The sequence below is a fragment of the Cervus canadensis genome, chromosome 15 (assembly GCF_019320065.1).
Source record: "Cervus canadensis isolate Bull #8, Minnesota chromosome 15, ASM1932006v1, whole genome shotgun sequence".
NCBI classification, from domain to species: domain Eukaryota; kingdom Metazoa; phylum Chordata; class Mammalia; order Artiodactyla; family Cervidae; genus Cervus; species Cervus canadensis.
In genome coordinates, this window is record NC_057400.1 from 52441500 (window position 1) to 52455204 (window position 13705).

The 13705-nt window shown below is 42.4% G+C and overlaps 1 protein-coding gene across 7 annotated transcripts in view; it reads left to right on the forward strand.

The window, feature by feature from the left end:
- Positions 1–13705, forward strand: part of RAPGEF4 (Rap guanine nucleotide exchange factor 4) — a 315877-nt gene that overhangs the window by 272892 nt on the left and 29280 nt on the right. For 6 of the 7 annotated variants that reach the window (XM_043487630.1, XM_043487631.1, XM_043487633.1 and 3 more), the window contains 6 exons: positions 4559–4709; positions 6671–6759; positions 7471–7501; positions 7714–7792; positions 8947–9093; positions 11158–11255. In XM_043487630.1, the coding sequence (XP_043343565.1) occupies positions 4559–4709; positions 6671–6759; positions 7471–7501; positions 7714–7792; positions 8947–9093; positions 11158–11255 (595 nt within the window). Of the gene's footprint in view, positions 1–4558; positions 4710–6670; positions 6760–7470; positions 7502–7713; positions 7793–8946; positions 9094–11157; positions 11256–13705 lie in introns of those variants that run through there. The other variant, XM_043487637.1, reaches the window with a different exon arrangement.

The following is a 13705-nucleotide window of genomic DNA, read 5'->3' on the forward strand; positions in this document are numbered from 1 at the left end:
AAGAATCTGTCTGCATTGTGGGAGACCCAGGTTTGATCCCTGGGTCAGGAAGGTCCCCTGGAGAAGGAATGGCAACCCACTCCAGTATTCTTGCCTGGAGAATTCCATGGACAGAGGAGCCTGGTGAACTACAGTCCATGGGGTCACAAAGAGTTGGACACGACTTAGCAACCAAAACACACACTATACACACACACACACACACATATTAATCCCAAACTCCTAATTTAGCTCTTCCCATTCCTCTATCCCCTTTGGTAACCATAAGATTGTTTGCTATGTCTGTGAGTCTATTTCAATTTTATATGTAAATCATTTGTATATTTTTTTTTTTAGATTCCATATGTAAGTGATACATTTGTCTTTCTCTGTCTGACTTACTTCACTTAATATAATAATCTGTAGGTCCATCCATGTTGCTGAAGGATTCTGATTTAATGCTCTTGGATGTGAAAGGTCTCATTACCATAATGAGAAACCTCAAGTTAGGATCTGAATCATCAGTAATTTTAACACTGCTTTCTAAAGCAACAGGCATTGGACAAGAGAAGTGGTTAAAACTATGGCAGAGGGGGTCTAGTTCAGACCCTACGGATCCTGCCTTCCTGGCTCTCAGATCGGGAAGGCTTGCAACCATTAAATCTTGACCTTCTATATGTGCTTTGTCTTCTTTGAGGGCTTTGGGGGATAGGTTCTGTATCTCAGATGGATTTTTCCATTGTCTAACAAAATGCTAAGTCACCTAATTCTGCTGCATAATGTATGTTTGGATAAAGAAATAATAATATTATACACACAATAACAGAGAGAAGTCAACAGCATACTGGGAAGGGAGGTAAGAGAACTGAGTTCTAGTTCTAAGAATTCCATTGATAAGTTTCAGAAAAATCACTTCACCTCACTCTACATGTTTCTTTGCCTCTAAAATGGTGGAGTTGAAGGAGACAACAATCAAAGGACTTTTACAACTCAGATTCTATGATTCTGTGAATCATCTGAAATCACCTTAGTATATGAGTGATGCATTTGGCCACTTTGACTATTCTGGCCTTTTCTTAATTGTGTTGAAAGTAACAATTCAGGGAATAATTCCAGAATCTCTTACAGACTTTAATCTAGCACTTTATGAGGTACAAGAATCAGATACCAGAACCATATTATCTTTCTGTGACTCTTTTCCCCATGAATTCGAGTAGCCATATTGCTTCTTACCAGAACCCAGCTGTCATGATATTATGAGTCATGACCTTATTCTTATTCTATACATGTATTTCTTGATAATAAATCATTAGATTATCATGTATTTTATATTCTTTACTAATCTACTCTTGAAATAGACATTAGCTAAGTATGTATTTTCAATAGTGTCCTTCATATGTTAAAAATGTGTGTGGTATGCATTAATAATCCTTTTAAACTGTTATTTGTGCTGGAGAAGACTCAGATTTTTATTCCACATTGGACTTTCTCCATCAAATGGTTAACACATTATTACTCCAGCTTTAGCCACAAAAAGTAATGGTTTGTGCAGCCTTTCTGATGTATGTGAATTTATGAACATTCTATATTTGAAATGTTACTCTTGTTAGGGTGCATTTTTGACATCATATTGAGACAAGGGGCCTGGTGAGATGTTCTTTATTCTTTGATTACTATCTGAAGAGAATATAGTTTTTCTCTCTCCACTTGTTTTTTGTAGGAGTTAAATAAAATCTAAAAATCACATAAATGTTCTAGACACCTGGATAGATTGTTATGGGGATAAACAGAAGCCCCAGTGCCTCACCTGTATCCATCTGATCCATTACATGTCAAGTCCTGTCTGTGTGCCCTGAGAATCTGGTTCAGCAGACTGTTGAAGAATAGAATGATATTTTGTCTGTGGAGGGGCCAAATCCTTGAGCACATACCTGGATTCAGGTATAAAAGTGCTATTAACTCCCATTCCATCTTAGTAAATAAATACCTGAAAGAGGAAAGGTAAGACTTTGTGAAACAAATAAGTGCTTCCTTTTGTTTATTTCCAGAGGCAAACATATGTAACTTTCACAAGAAAAAAGGGAAGCCTCTTCCTGATCCCACTGGATTCAGTCAATTCTAGCTCCAGGAGGCTATGGAGTATACGTGAAGAGTGGCAGGCAGTCAGCCCTTGGTTTCAGGATTGGACCGGCTGAGTCATCTCTAGAATGCTAGGAACTTCAAAAAATTAAGGAAGGAAGAGAGAAGGAAAAGAGAGAGAGAAGGAGAAATCTCTCCTATTAGGATTTTTGCTTCCCAGATGCAATTACTCATAATAATTTCATGAACCCGAGCACCAGTGTGTAGTCACTATAGCCACTGTTTGGGCCATGGGGGTGGCGATAATGGAAAGAGCCCTGTCTGGATTTGTAAGCCCTGCCGTTTACTCACTGAACAATCTTGAGCAGAAGTCCTCTCTGACCCTCAGTCTCCTCATCTGTAAATACTTAGCTTTCAGGTTAGTGGAAAGCATTACATGATCATGTAAGCACATTAAACATATTTCTTATAAAGTATAATGCTCTACACACATTTGAAGTATTAAACATGTTAATCCTTCTAGCTGTGTCTTCTATCTTTTACTGTAGACAAAAGACAGATTTCCGCAGCAGGAGAGAAGACAAGAAGAATCTTTACCTGACTCACAGAGACAATGACAATTTAGTCATTCTACACTAAATCCCTCTAGGTTAGCCAGAGGTGTGCAGCTGATGTTTCTGGATCCAATAAACAAGTGTTTGTGTTGCTTCCTTGAGTCCAAGTCAAGGTAACCTGGAAAGTTAGAATTACATCATCTTGCTGTCATATTGATATTTCAAACATTTCAGCCTCATACAGGTAGAAAAGAGTCTCTCTCTCTCTTACTGACTTGTAGATGAACGAATACATGGTTTTCAATCAGCCAAGAATTACCCATTTGGTACCCACCACGTGCCTGGTTATACTGCAGGTACTCTATAAAGTCTTAAAATGTAATGGCCAGCATTACAATTCTTCGGAAAGAAAAACTGAGTTATGTGTGCCTACAAGCAAGAGATCAAAGGGTTAATCAGAAAAGAAATAATTTTCACATAAAGTGATCTTTCTTCCCTGTTTTATTGTAAGTTCAAAGAGAATTGTAGCAATACAGGTTGAGCAATTTTCTTTTTTTATGAATCCCGTGCTCAATTTATGAAAGCCATTTTGCAACCCATTTACATGCAGTAAACCTTTGCTTTAAGATTCTGTCATTTACCTTGATCATTATTTATAGTCCCTTTAGAAAAGGCCCTTGACTGGTTTAGCTCCCAAGTATAGCACTGCCATGGGACAATTTTCTACGGTGTCTTTTAAGTCATGGTCGTAAGCTAGGACATGCTCGGTCTTGTAGCCAGGTATGAGGCATGAGGATATTGTGTAATGGGGACTAAACTAGTTGGAATTAGGAGTCTTGGATTTAAAACTCACAATGTAATCTTGGTCATTTACACTCCTTTACTGTCCGTTTGCTAACTTGTAGAAAAAGAACAATGTCTTTCATCACAAGACTATAAAGTAGGGCTTAACTGAGGTACTGTGTGCGCAAGTGTCAGTTATAAAGAGGAAATTGTTTTATGAATGAGTTGTCTATAATATGAACTACTATAAATCACTGAAAAGGGAATAGTATGTCTAATCTAAAATCTTTCCTGATCACATATTCTGTTCTCCCTACTGTAATCCACAGAAGAATGTAAACTGAGAGCAGGGACCTTCACCAGACACATGGAGTAGACACTCTATCAAGTATCTGTTGTATTAATGGATAAAATTCCTATGTTGTATTAATGGATAAAAAATCAGTGTGCTAGGCATGGTTCAGAATATAAGAAGAATAATGTATTAGCCTAGCCTCAAAGAGTTTATAGTTAGGATGACTAGCCATTAATGCACAAAAAGCCAATGTGAATTAAATTATAGTTCTGAACAAGAGAAGAAAGGATGCATGAAAAGTGTGTCTGAGTCCCTCACCGGAAGACGGAGACAGCAGGAAGGTTTCCTCATCTCTACCCTCAGTGAGTTTATCCATCTTCAGCTTCACTTCCTTCCCATGTACGTTTTATATCAGTCACAGTTCCAGAAGAACCAGACACCCACTTGTAAGGGCTTAACTGAAGTGCATATAATGAGGGATTATAGAGATGTGTCCAGAATCGTGGGAGCCAAAGAGAGTTGGTTAGGCCCGACAGCAGGAAGCATTACCACCCATAGAGGTGAAAGCAGTGCAAAGGGCAGGCACGGAATATGATGAGAGCCAAAGCCAGGCGCAACAAGAATCCTTATCAACACACAAGTCCAGGTAGAGCCATGCAAGTCTAATTCTTTGGGCTACTATCAAGGCAAAGTCTGCTGGGTTTGTATGCATTTGGTCCAGAACTTTTATGCAGGTGGGGGTTTTCTTGAGGGCCTAAGGAAGAAATTCTATCAGTCCAAAAGGCCTTCCTGGAGCTGGGATCTGTCATTCTACCTTTGCTCATAGCACAGTGAAATGGCTAAATATTCTTCCTTGACTCCTTGGCACTTACCATGCGCAGCCTTCACAAGGTACAGAACAAGAGAAAATGGATTATGCCCTCAACAATAAGAGGCGAGTCATCCGCCTGGTTTTGCAGTGGGCTGCCATGTATGGAGACGTCCTACAAGAGGATGACGTGGCGATGGCTTTCCTGGAGGTATGTGGAGATCATCCCTTCCAAGAGTGTGTCTTTGTCCTACAATAAAGGGACCACCCACAAGCATGGCAGCTTTTCTGGAGGGAGTGTAAGTGCAAATTCTAGACTTTGTTAACATGTTCATTCATCAGAAAGGTACTACCAGAAAAGTAAAGAAAAGCATCATCCATTATCCTGCCAATCTAATTCAATAACTGGTAATAGCATTCTGGTGCATTTTCATTTAGTTGCTTTCTTTGTTATATTTTCTGTAGTTATAATCAACATAGTGAGTGAAGTCGCTCAGTCATGTCCGACTCTTTGCGACCGCATGGACTGAAACCTACCAGGCTCTTCTGTCTATGGGATTTTCCAGGCAAGGATACTGGAGTGGGTTGCCATTTCCTTCTCCAGGAGATATTCCCAACCCAGGGACTGAACCCAGGTCTCCCTCATTGTAGGCAGATGCTTTACCATCTGAGCCACCAGGGAAGTCCATAATCAACATAGTACCCATCATTTCACAGGATGCCTTTTCCACTTTATGTAAGGATTTTTCTATGCCAGTAGAGTCTTTCTAATAAAATTTTCTAATGACCTTTGAGTAGCTATGCCACAGATATATTTATTTCTTCCCACATTGTTGAAGATATCATTTCCATTTTTACCTTCCTCAAAGAGCAGCGTAATGAACACTTTTGTACAAATAGGTCTATTTTTGGTTCTATTCCTAGAAGTGGGATTCCTAGATCAAGTGGTGATGTTTTTGAATACAGTGGAACAGATAACTTTATTAAAGAATTCTTAGGCCCATGAAGTGGTTCTGAAGGGCCATGATTTACTTTGTAAACACTGATTGAAGCTGAACTTCCTTTTCCTTCCCATGGCTCCAGCCCCACATTACAACAGTGACCTGAGCATTTAATCCTTAATGACTCACTCTGTCCTCCGAAACTGAGATGAGGACCTTATTTCTGTGCAGGCGAAAGGCAACATGACTTCTGTTTCAAACTTTATCAGTCTGTTTGTTTAAGAATGAGTTATCCAAAAGAAACATCCCCACTCACTCCTTTTTAGTCATATCATTTGGCAGGCAGAGAAGTGAGGCTGGGAGGAAAGGTGGATGATGAGAGTCCCTCAAGACTATGGAATGAAAGATTTGAAAGATGTAGAGGAATAATAGTCACTTGGGTCACTGGGTTGTGGCTTCTACCCATTGCTTCGAGTAAAGGACCATTTTGCAGATGAGTCAGAATGATGGTGATGCTGCTGCTGCCATGGCTTTCGGCTTCTGCTGGGGAGCCCACTGCCCGTGTACAAAGCCGGGCACGGCTAGTGCTGCTCTGTGGGTGGAACCATCCCAGGACATCAGTGAAGAGTCCTGAGTTAGTGACATAAACTCCGCAAAACTTCAGTGCAGTGCTGAATACCATGGCTGTACTTTTACCACCAACAGTTACAAGACTAGTAGTAAATATCAAACAAACAACAAATACTAAAATAATATTCAAAATAAATATTAAAATTCCCCTGAAAAAAATATGGAGGTGAAAGCAGCGCTCTTAAAGGAAAGACTGTAAAATACCCCATTCCAGAACACTGCGTTGCTTTCCCTTCTGTATAAATATCATATAAACACTTCATTTGCGATTTAAATTTTTTAAATTTGTTTATTGTGGTAGAACATAGCAATCATAAAACTTGCTATTTTAATCATTCTTTAAGTGTACAATTCAGTAGCATTAATTATACTCACAATGGAACACAAGCATCACTACCATCAGTTTCCAAAATTTTTTTCTCACTTGCCATGTTGAATTTAGACATGCTGTAACATTTTCTTATTTGTCCCTAGTCCATGAAACCATGGTCTGGAGATGCTAGTGAGGCAGATGACATGGGGACATGTCTTTGTTGCTCTTTGCAGAATTACGTATCTTTTGCAGTTCTTGTTAAAAGCCTGTGACCTTTGCCAATTACAGGAGTTTTATGTATCTGTATCAGATGATGCCCGGATGCTTGCCGCCCTCAAGGAGCAACTGCCTGAGCTGGAGAAGATTGTCAAGCAAATGTAAGGAAGGGCTTGGCTTTGGGGTGAGCTTTCACCAAGTAAGTGCCTGCTGCCTCTCAATCACATCATCATCCAAAAAGTCCTTTGTCCTCACAAAGGGCGAAAGCTGATTTGAGTGGTGTGGGCCTCAGGTGAGGGGGTGCAGTCAGGCCAGATGAACAAAAGGGCGGAGAGTCTGCTCAGCTGCCTTCTGCACTGGGCAGCTGCTCAGAGAAAGTCTGGGGAGCCAGAGATCCTACTTGGACTTCTGACTCAGTAAACCTGGGTCCCTTTGGTTCAAGGCAAGGAACCCAACACCACAGTGGTTAGTGGCATTTAAGGAAAGTTTGAAGAGAATTATTTATGTGGGAAATTCACTTTCTGCTGCCAAAGCTGTTAATGGTGAATACTTGTGTCCTCTAAGTGGAAACACGGGTTTGCACATGCTGTCCTTTGAGCCACTGATTAAATACTGGCTACTAGATAGACTTTGAGAGTGAGCAATCCTGGCTTTTAGCCTCAGTTAGACCAGGGATCTGCCTGGGACAAGAGCTGATCTCTTAGCTGTTCCCTCTGTGCATTGGCCTCTTGGTATTAAAATAAGAAGGCTCATATTGCCTCCTGAAGGGATGCTGCGATTTCATTTCTAACACAAGATTAAAGTTATATACAAGTGAAGCAATTTAATAGTACCAACAGTGTTAAATAATGTGCTTTCTCTGTTTCTCGTAGTTCAGAAGATGCAAAGGCTCCACAAAAGAAGGTCAGTGGCAATAGATCAGGATTCTCTAATTGTGCCCTCTAGACTGACAGTTCTCCAGAAATATAACATCGCAATATGTGACAGTGATGTCTTGTAAATACAAAATATGTTTTATTTCCTGACTCTGCTTCTCAGGCATGTGTCCTCTGAGCTGCAGATATTCATCTGTCATCCTCCCCTTATGGCAGCTACTATTGTTATTATTTTTACAGCACAAAGTTCTTTTGCAACAGTTCAACACAGGCGATGAGAGAGCCCAGAAGCGCCAGCCTATCCGTGGCTCTGATGAAGGTGAGATTTCTTTTCAATCGTGTGTAGAATATTTAAAGTCGGAATGAAATCTTCCCTCTGGGCATCACCCCTTGGGCCCACAGAATAGCTTTTCTTGGCTCTCTGTGCACTCCAGATGGTTTGCGTGGAGGTGCCCTTTGGCATTCCAGTTATTTTTGTCCTTGAACGTGGGACCTGGAGCCAAGGTGCTTGTTCACATTTCTCTGATTCTGCCTCTACCCCACTGCCACCTTTCCTTGAAGGAGAGAAAGATTATCTCAGGGGCCAGTTGTCAAGGTGGCTGGAAGGTGGTTGGTGTTTTGCAGATGCCTCTCAGAGGTGGAGCACCAGGGTCACCTGCTCAACTGCCGAGCAGGGCTCCCGCCCAGGAAGAGTGCCCCAGGCCCTGAGCACTACCTCATTAGCACCCATCGGGGAGGCCCAGATGCGGCTGTTATTGTTTTCTTGGTTTTTCTTTGAAGAGTCACAGCCAAAATAAAATGATCATGATGAAATCTCCATCTTCAGCCACAGACGAATGTTGTAATTTAGGGGTGCCCCAAACTCAAGAATTACAGGAGGTAGAATTACTTCCAGGACTTGTGTGTTCAGAGCTGAATGTGTGGATACCACATGCAGATCTACTGAACTGAACACCACCCAAGCCATGTGGCCAGGCCTCAGAGTACACACACCAGTGGACAAGTGAGCAGGAATCTTAGCAAATGTTCATGACCCCAGGCAGAAGCACTCCTGTTTGCAAGAGTGTTAATGCCGACTCCCCACCACTGAACCAGGCAGTGGGAATCTAGTGATCTGCCTACCACACAACACTCCTGTGTTGTGAAAAAGAAACATAGACAAGGGCAGACCCTGAAAACTTACCTAAACATACCTCTCATTCTTTTCCCATGACCTGTGTGTGGGTTTTTCACAACTATCTGTTGTGATTTTTGTAACTGGGATTGGCAATCATGGACTGTTCTTAGACCAATGCTAAGGTAAGTTTTAGAAGAGGACAAGTGCAGGCAGCCATGAGCACAAATAAATACAAGTCATAAGAATGGCAAAGCAATGCAAATTTTGGAGGATGCATCCAAACATTTTGCACAGCTTATGGTTTTGTTTAAGAACTCTGAGACCAATTTATCTTATTGTTGCTGACTTCCCAACAGTTCTATTTAAAGTCTATTGCATGGACCACACCTACACAACCATCCGGGTACCAGTGGCCGCCTCGGTGAAGGAAGTCCTCAGTGCAGTTGCCGACAAACTGGGCTCCGGGGAAGGCCTGATCATCGTCAAGATGAGTTCCGGAGGAGGTAGGAGTCTTCTGTAGAGGGGAATATGCCATCAAACAGAACCCTGGCAGGAAGTTAGTGGGGCTCTTTCAAGCTGATCCAAAGGGACAAGTGGGTGCTGTGTGTGCACCCACAAATAACAGAAATGAAGGTGGTTAGAAGTGGGCTGGGCTAGTGTCTTAATATCCCCTATCCAGTAGGTGCCCACTCTGAAGCAGAAAGAGATGAAGAGGCAGCTGGAATGAGGTCTCTGGTGTGGATGTCAGCCTGGAGTTTTCCTGTAAACCCTAAACAGAAAAGCTTAATGCTATAATAACCTATAATAGGAAAGAATTGAAAAAATATACGTGTGTGTATGTATAAATACATACATATGTATAACTGAATTACTTTGCTATATACCTGAAATAACACAATGTGCTTAGTTGTTCATTTGTATCTGACTCTTTGAAACCTCATGGGCTGTAGCCCACCAGGCTCCTCTGTCCATGGGATTTCCCAGGTAAAAGTACTGGAGTGAGTTGCCATTCCCTTCTCCAGGGGATCTTCCCGACCCAGGGATCGAACCCTGGTCTCCTGCATTGCAGGCAGATTCTTTACTATCTGAGCTACCAAGGAAGCCCCAAAATAACACAACACTGTAAATCAAATATACTTCAATTAAGACCAAAAAAAAAAAGAAGTTTAAAGCCTTGGAGCTCTGAGACATGTGGGCCCTAAGAGGACACCTGGCTTTTCTGGCTAAAGGCTATAGGTTTTCATGAGTCTGAAGTTAGAGGTGGTCACAGGCTGGTTCTTTTTGACTGATGATGTCTCCCTCCTTTCCCAGTAGAAAGGGCAGGAACTCAGCTCATTGACAAAGTGAGGAGTATTTTCCCCCACAGGATTACTTGACTACTGCCTACTTTCATCCTTCATGTATTTATTGGCCACTCAGTGTGGCTGTGACAGGAGGGGAGGTGTATGCAGAGCCTGTGCCTCCAAGTGGCTCAGAGGCTGGCGAGGAGGGAGACAATAAATAGTCACCGTACAGGTGACCAGAGCTTTGGGAGGGTCTGCACGGGTTGCAGCGAGAGGCTGCGGGAGGGAGCCATGAGGCTCGCTTATCCAGCAATGATTTGATACTCACTGGAGGATCCTTCAGGATCCGAGGGAGGCCATTTCTGCCGCATTTAAAGACAAATTATTCCACTGAGGCAGAATTTTTAAATATATCTTGGCTTCCCAAAATATCCCCCTCCATTTCTGTTCCTGGTGCACATGACCCAGGACGTCTGTCTGTCCACCATGAGCCCTCTGGCACACTCTCGCCATAGTTCTCCCAGGTGCCTCCTTCACTGCCTTCAGGCTTTCCTGTCCTTGTCACATGGAGGCCCCCCTCCTTCCTTTCTGATTCCCCCTTATCCATCCTTCCCAGCCTCCCTCCCTGCTCTATTGTCGTCTCCTCCTCACTGCTTACTCTCTGATGCATCGTCAGTGTCTGCATCCCTCGCTATGATGTAAGCTCTTTGGGGACTATTTTTTTTTTTTTTGTATCATTCCCTTCTGTATCCTCAATGTCCAGAGCAGTGTCCAGCATATAGTAAATGCTAAACAAATATCTTTTGTATGAACTATTTTAAATATAAGAGACTTCATCTAATAATGCAGTTGCCCTCCAAATTAGGGAATGAGTGAAAAAATAGTGATAAATTTTACATCAAAAGTCATGTGGGACTCAGAAAACCCCTAAGTTTTCTAAAAGTGATACTGTCATCTCCAAAAGGCTGGGCATTAATTACCATCTAGAAGCATAACTTGTTTTTTAAATGGCAGGTGCGGTTTTTGTGTGCAGAACTGGGTAAATTGACCCTCAGGTATTTCCATCCCTGTTTTGGGGTCATTTCTGATGGCATCCTGAGTGTTGTGTGCCTGCGTGATTGCTGTGTCTTTTTTATTCAGTGGATCCCTTCAGTACAGTATTTTGTGCAGTCACTCTGCATGTTCCAGTAATTCACCAAGCTGGCAATTTGTTGGTGTGATTAGGGCAGTACAGCAAATCTCAGATGCATTTAATAGGCAATCTCATGCTTTTTATGTTCACAGAAAAGGTGGTGCTCAAACCTAATGATGTTTCAGTATTTACAACGCTCACCATTAATGGACGTCTGTTTGCTTGCCCGCGAGAGCAATTCGATTCACTGGTAGGTGTGGATGGCCGCCTTGGAGCAGCGTCTGCAATCAGAAAAACTTGTCTGGAGCTTAATTTTGCAGTCACATTGAACTCAGTTGCTAAAAAAATCTTGAATGCTACTTGTCTTTTTCTTTTCTCCGGTCTATTAGGTAAGCCTCAGGTGTTCATTTGAGACGCTCTGAGCTTTAGATTTTCCTTTGTGGAAATTCACCAAGTTGCACTATGATTGGGGCATAATTCAGCTTTCAGAACTCTTTATAGTAATTCACCTCCTTGAAATGTCCCCGATTTAAATACTGATATTAAAAAACATGAACACTTTGAGACCAGGATAGAAATAATTTTTTTAAGGCCAGACATTGCGATTTATCCTGCTCCTTAGGGGGATGTAGAAATGCATTATGACAGAGCCACTCTATGGTCCAGGGAAAATGCTGTTCCCTGAAAGGGCTCTCTCCATCTTCTGCGGGAAATATCAGAGGCCAGCTGTCTTCCCTAAGTCTCCAAAACACTGTTCACAGCCCCACACAGCTCTCTGAGTAAAGGCATAATCAACCGTGTTAACAAGTGACTGGCCCTCTCTCCTTTATGCTCTGGTGGGGTTCATTTCTGTTTCTCCTTCAATAGTTAGGCATGGAAATGAATTGCTATTAGAGTATCTTCGAGAGCCTGTGGGGCCAGTTCAGAGGACTAGTTTTTTCCCATCTGTTAGACACACAGGGCTTCTTTACTAAGAAAAGTGCAACACAAGCACTACAGTGTGTTGAATTTTGTTGTTGTTGTTTAGTTGCCAAGTCATGTCTGACTCTCTTTTGACCCTATGGACCTGCCGACCCTCTGTCCATGGGATTTCCCAGGCAAGGATATTGGAGTGGGTTGCCATTTCCTTCTCTGGGATTGGTCTTCCCAACCCAGGGATTGAACCTGCAACTCCTGCACCGGCAGATGGATTCTGAGCCACCAAGGAAGCTGGATTGCATTTTAGTGGGGAGAATTTAACTACATGAGTGAAGCAGGAATACGTTCAGTTTAATCAGATCAGATGTTGTAGGTAAATCAAGATTCCCCTTCTTGGACTTTCTAGAGCTTGCTTAGCCTCATTGTGATTCTGACCTTCTGACCCGGGGAGAGCTAGTTTGTGCAGCCGCACAGGTTAAGCAGATTTTGTGATTTCTTGAATTCACCTGGAGAGGAACTTTGCAAAAGGGGCATGAGTTCTCTTGACCTCCCTCACCCACCAGCACTGTATGATATGAATCTGTTCACTGTCCTTTTCATGGCTTTTTCCTTATCTACATCCACTGCTTTCTGAAAATAAATACTTCCCAGTTTTGAGAGATTGGGGAGAGAAATGGCATGAATGAGTCAGACTACCCTCTCCTGGCAGCAAAACCCAGCAAAAGCCAGTTTAGTTGCAGACCTGCTGAAGCTGCTCTGTGATGCATTTGCCACTCGGGGCTTGGGCCTCTCTTGCCAGCTGGTTCTTGGCCTCAGTGTCTGATGACATGGTGTATAGATGCAGAATGTGGACCATCTCCAGCTCTCTGTGGGGAAGATACTAACTTTTTAAGCCTCTGTTTATTTGCACACAATCCTCCTGCCTTACAAGTTCTCAGTCCTTCCTAGTCTTCCATTTTAAGCCATGCGTAATTGCAAGGAGCTTACTTTGTGGCAAGTATCTGGACATGAACATGCTTAACTTCTTCCCTGGTGCTCTGCCATTCACTGGCCTGCCAGTTATGCCATCATTTCTAAGGGGTGGTCACAAAACTGTAGGCATGAAGCTCTTTTTCCGACTTTCTAAAGATTTGAGGACAGTCCATCCAGGAAGAGTCCAACACAGAATGACTCTGCAGTACAGAATGTTGGCCAGACCTTTGATCCATCAACACATACTTATATGAAGTGCCGGCATCTGCGTGACACTGGAACAGTGTCCCAGAGCCTCTGTCCTTACAATAATCATGGTCAAATTGGGAGATGAAACTAACACAAACAGCCTGGAACAGAACAAATCGTGGTGCTGAAGTGCTGTCTAGAATTAGTAGTGTCAGCAGTTTGTCCTAGTCACTTAAGGGCTCAGATTCTAGAGCTTTACTTTCTTGACATTTTAAGCATAAATGTTAGTACAGAGCAACTTGCAATAAAACCCCATTGTACTGTAATTTGCTTCTACTTTTATCCATTCACTAGCTTCTTAGGTTTTTCTTTGGGGCCTAACCTATATCATTCCAGGTGTTGTGGATGATTCTGGCTCTAGCATGGTCTTGAAAATCGATCCATCATGGTCCTTGCACCTCAGGGAGCTCATAGTATAGTGTGGGACACCAGTGTGATGGCATCCAGTGTGACAAATGCCATTGCAGAGCTGGGTACAGAGTGTGTAAGCCCGAGGAAAGAGGACACTGGGGTGACAGCTTGCTTTAGCCATCTCTTTGTCACTGACAATCAGCACATCCT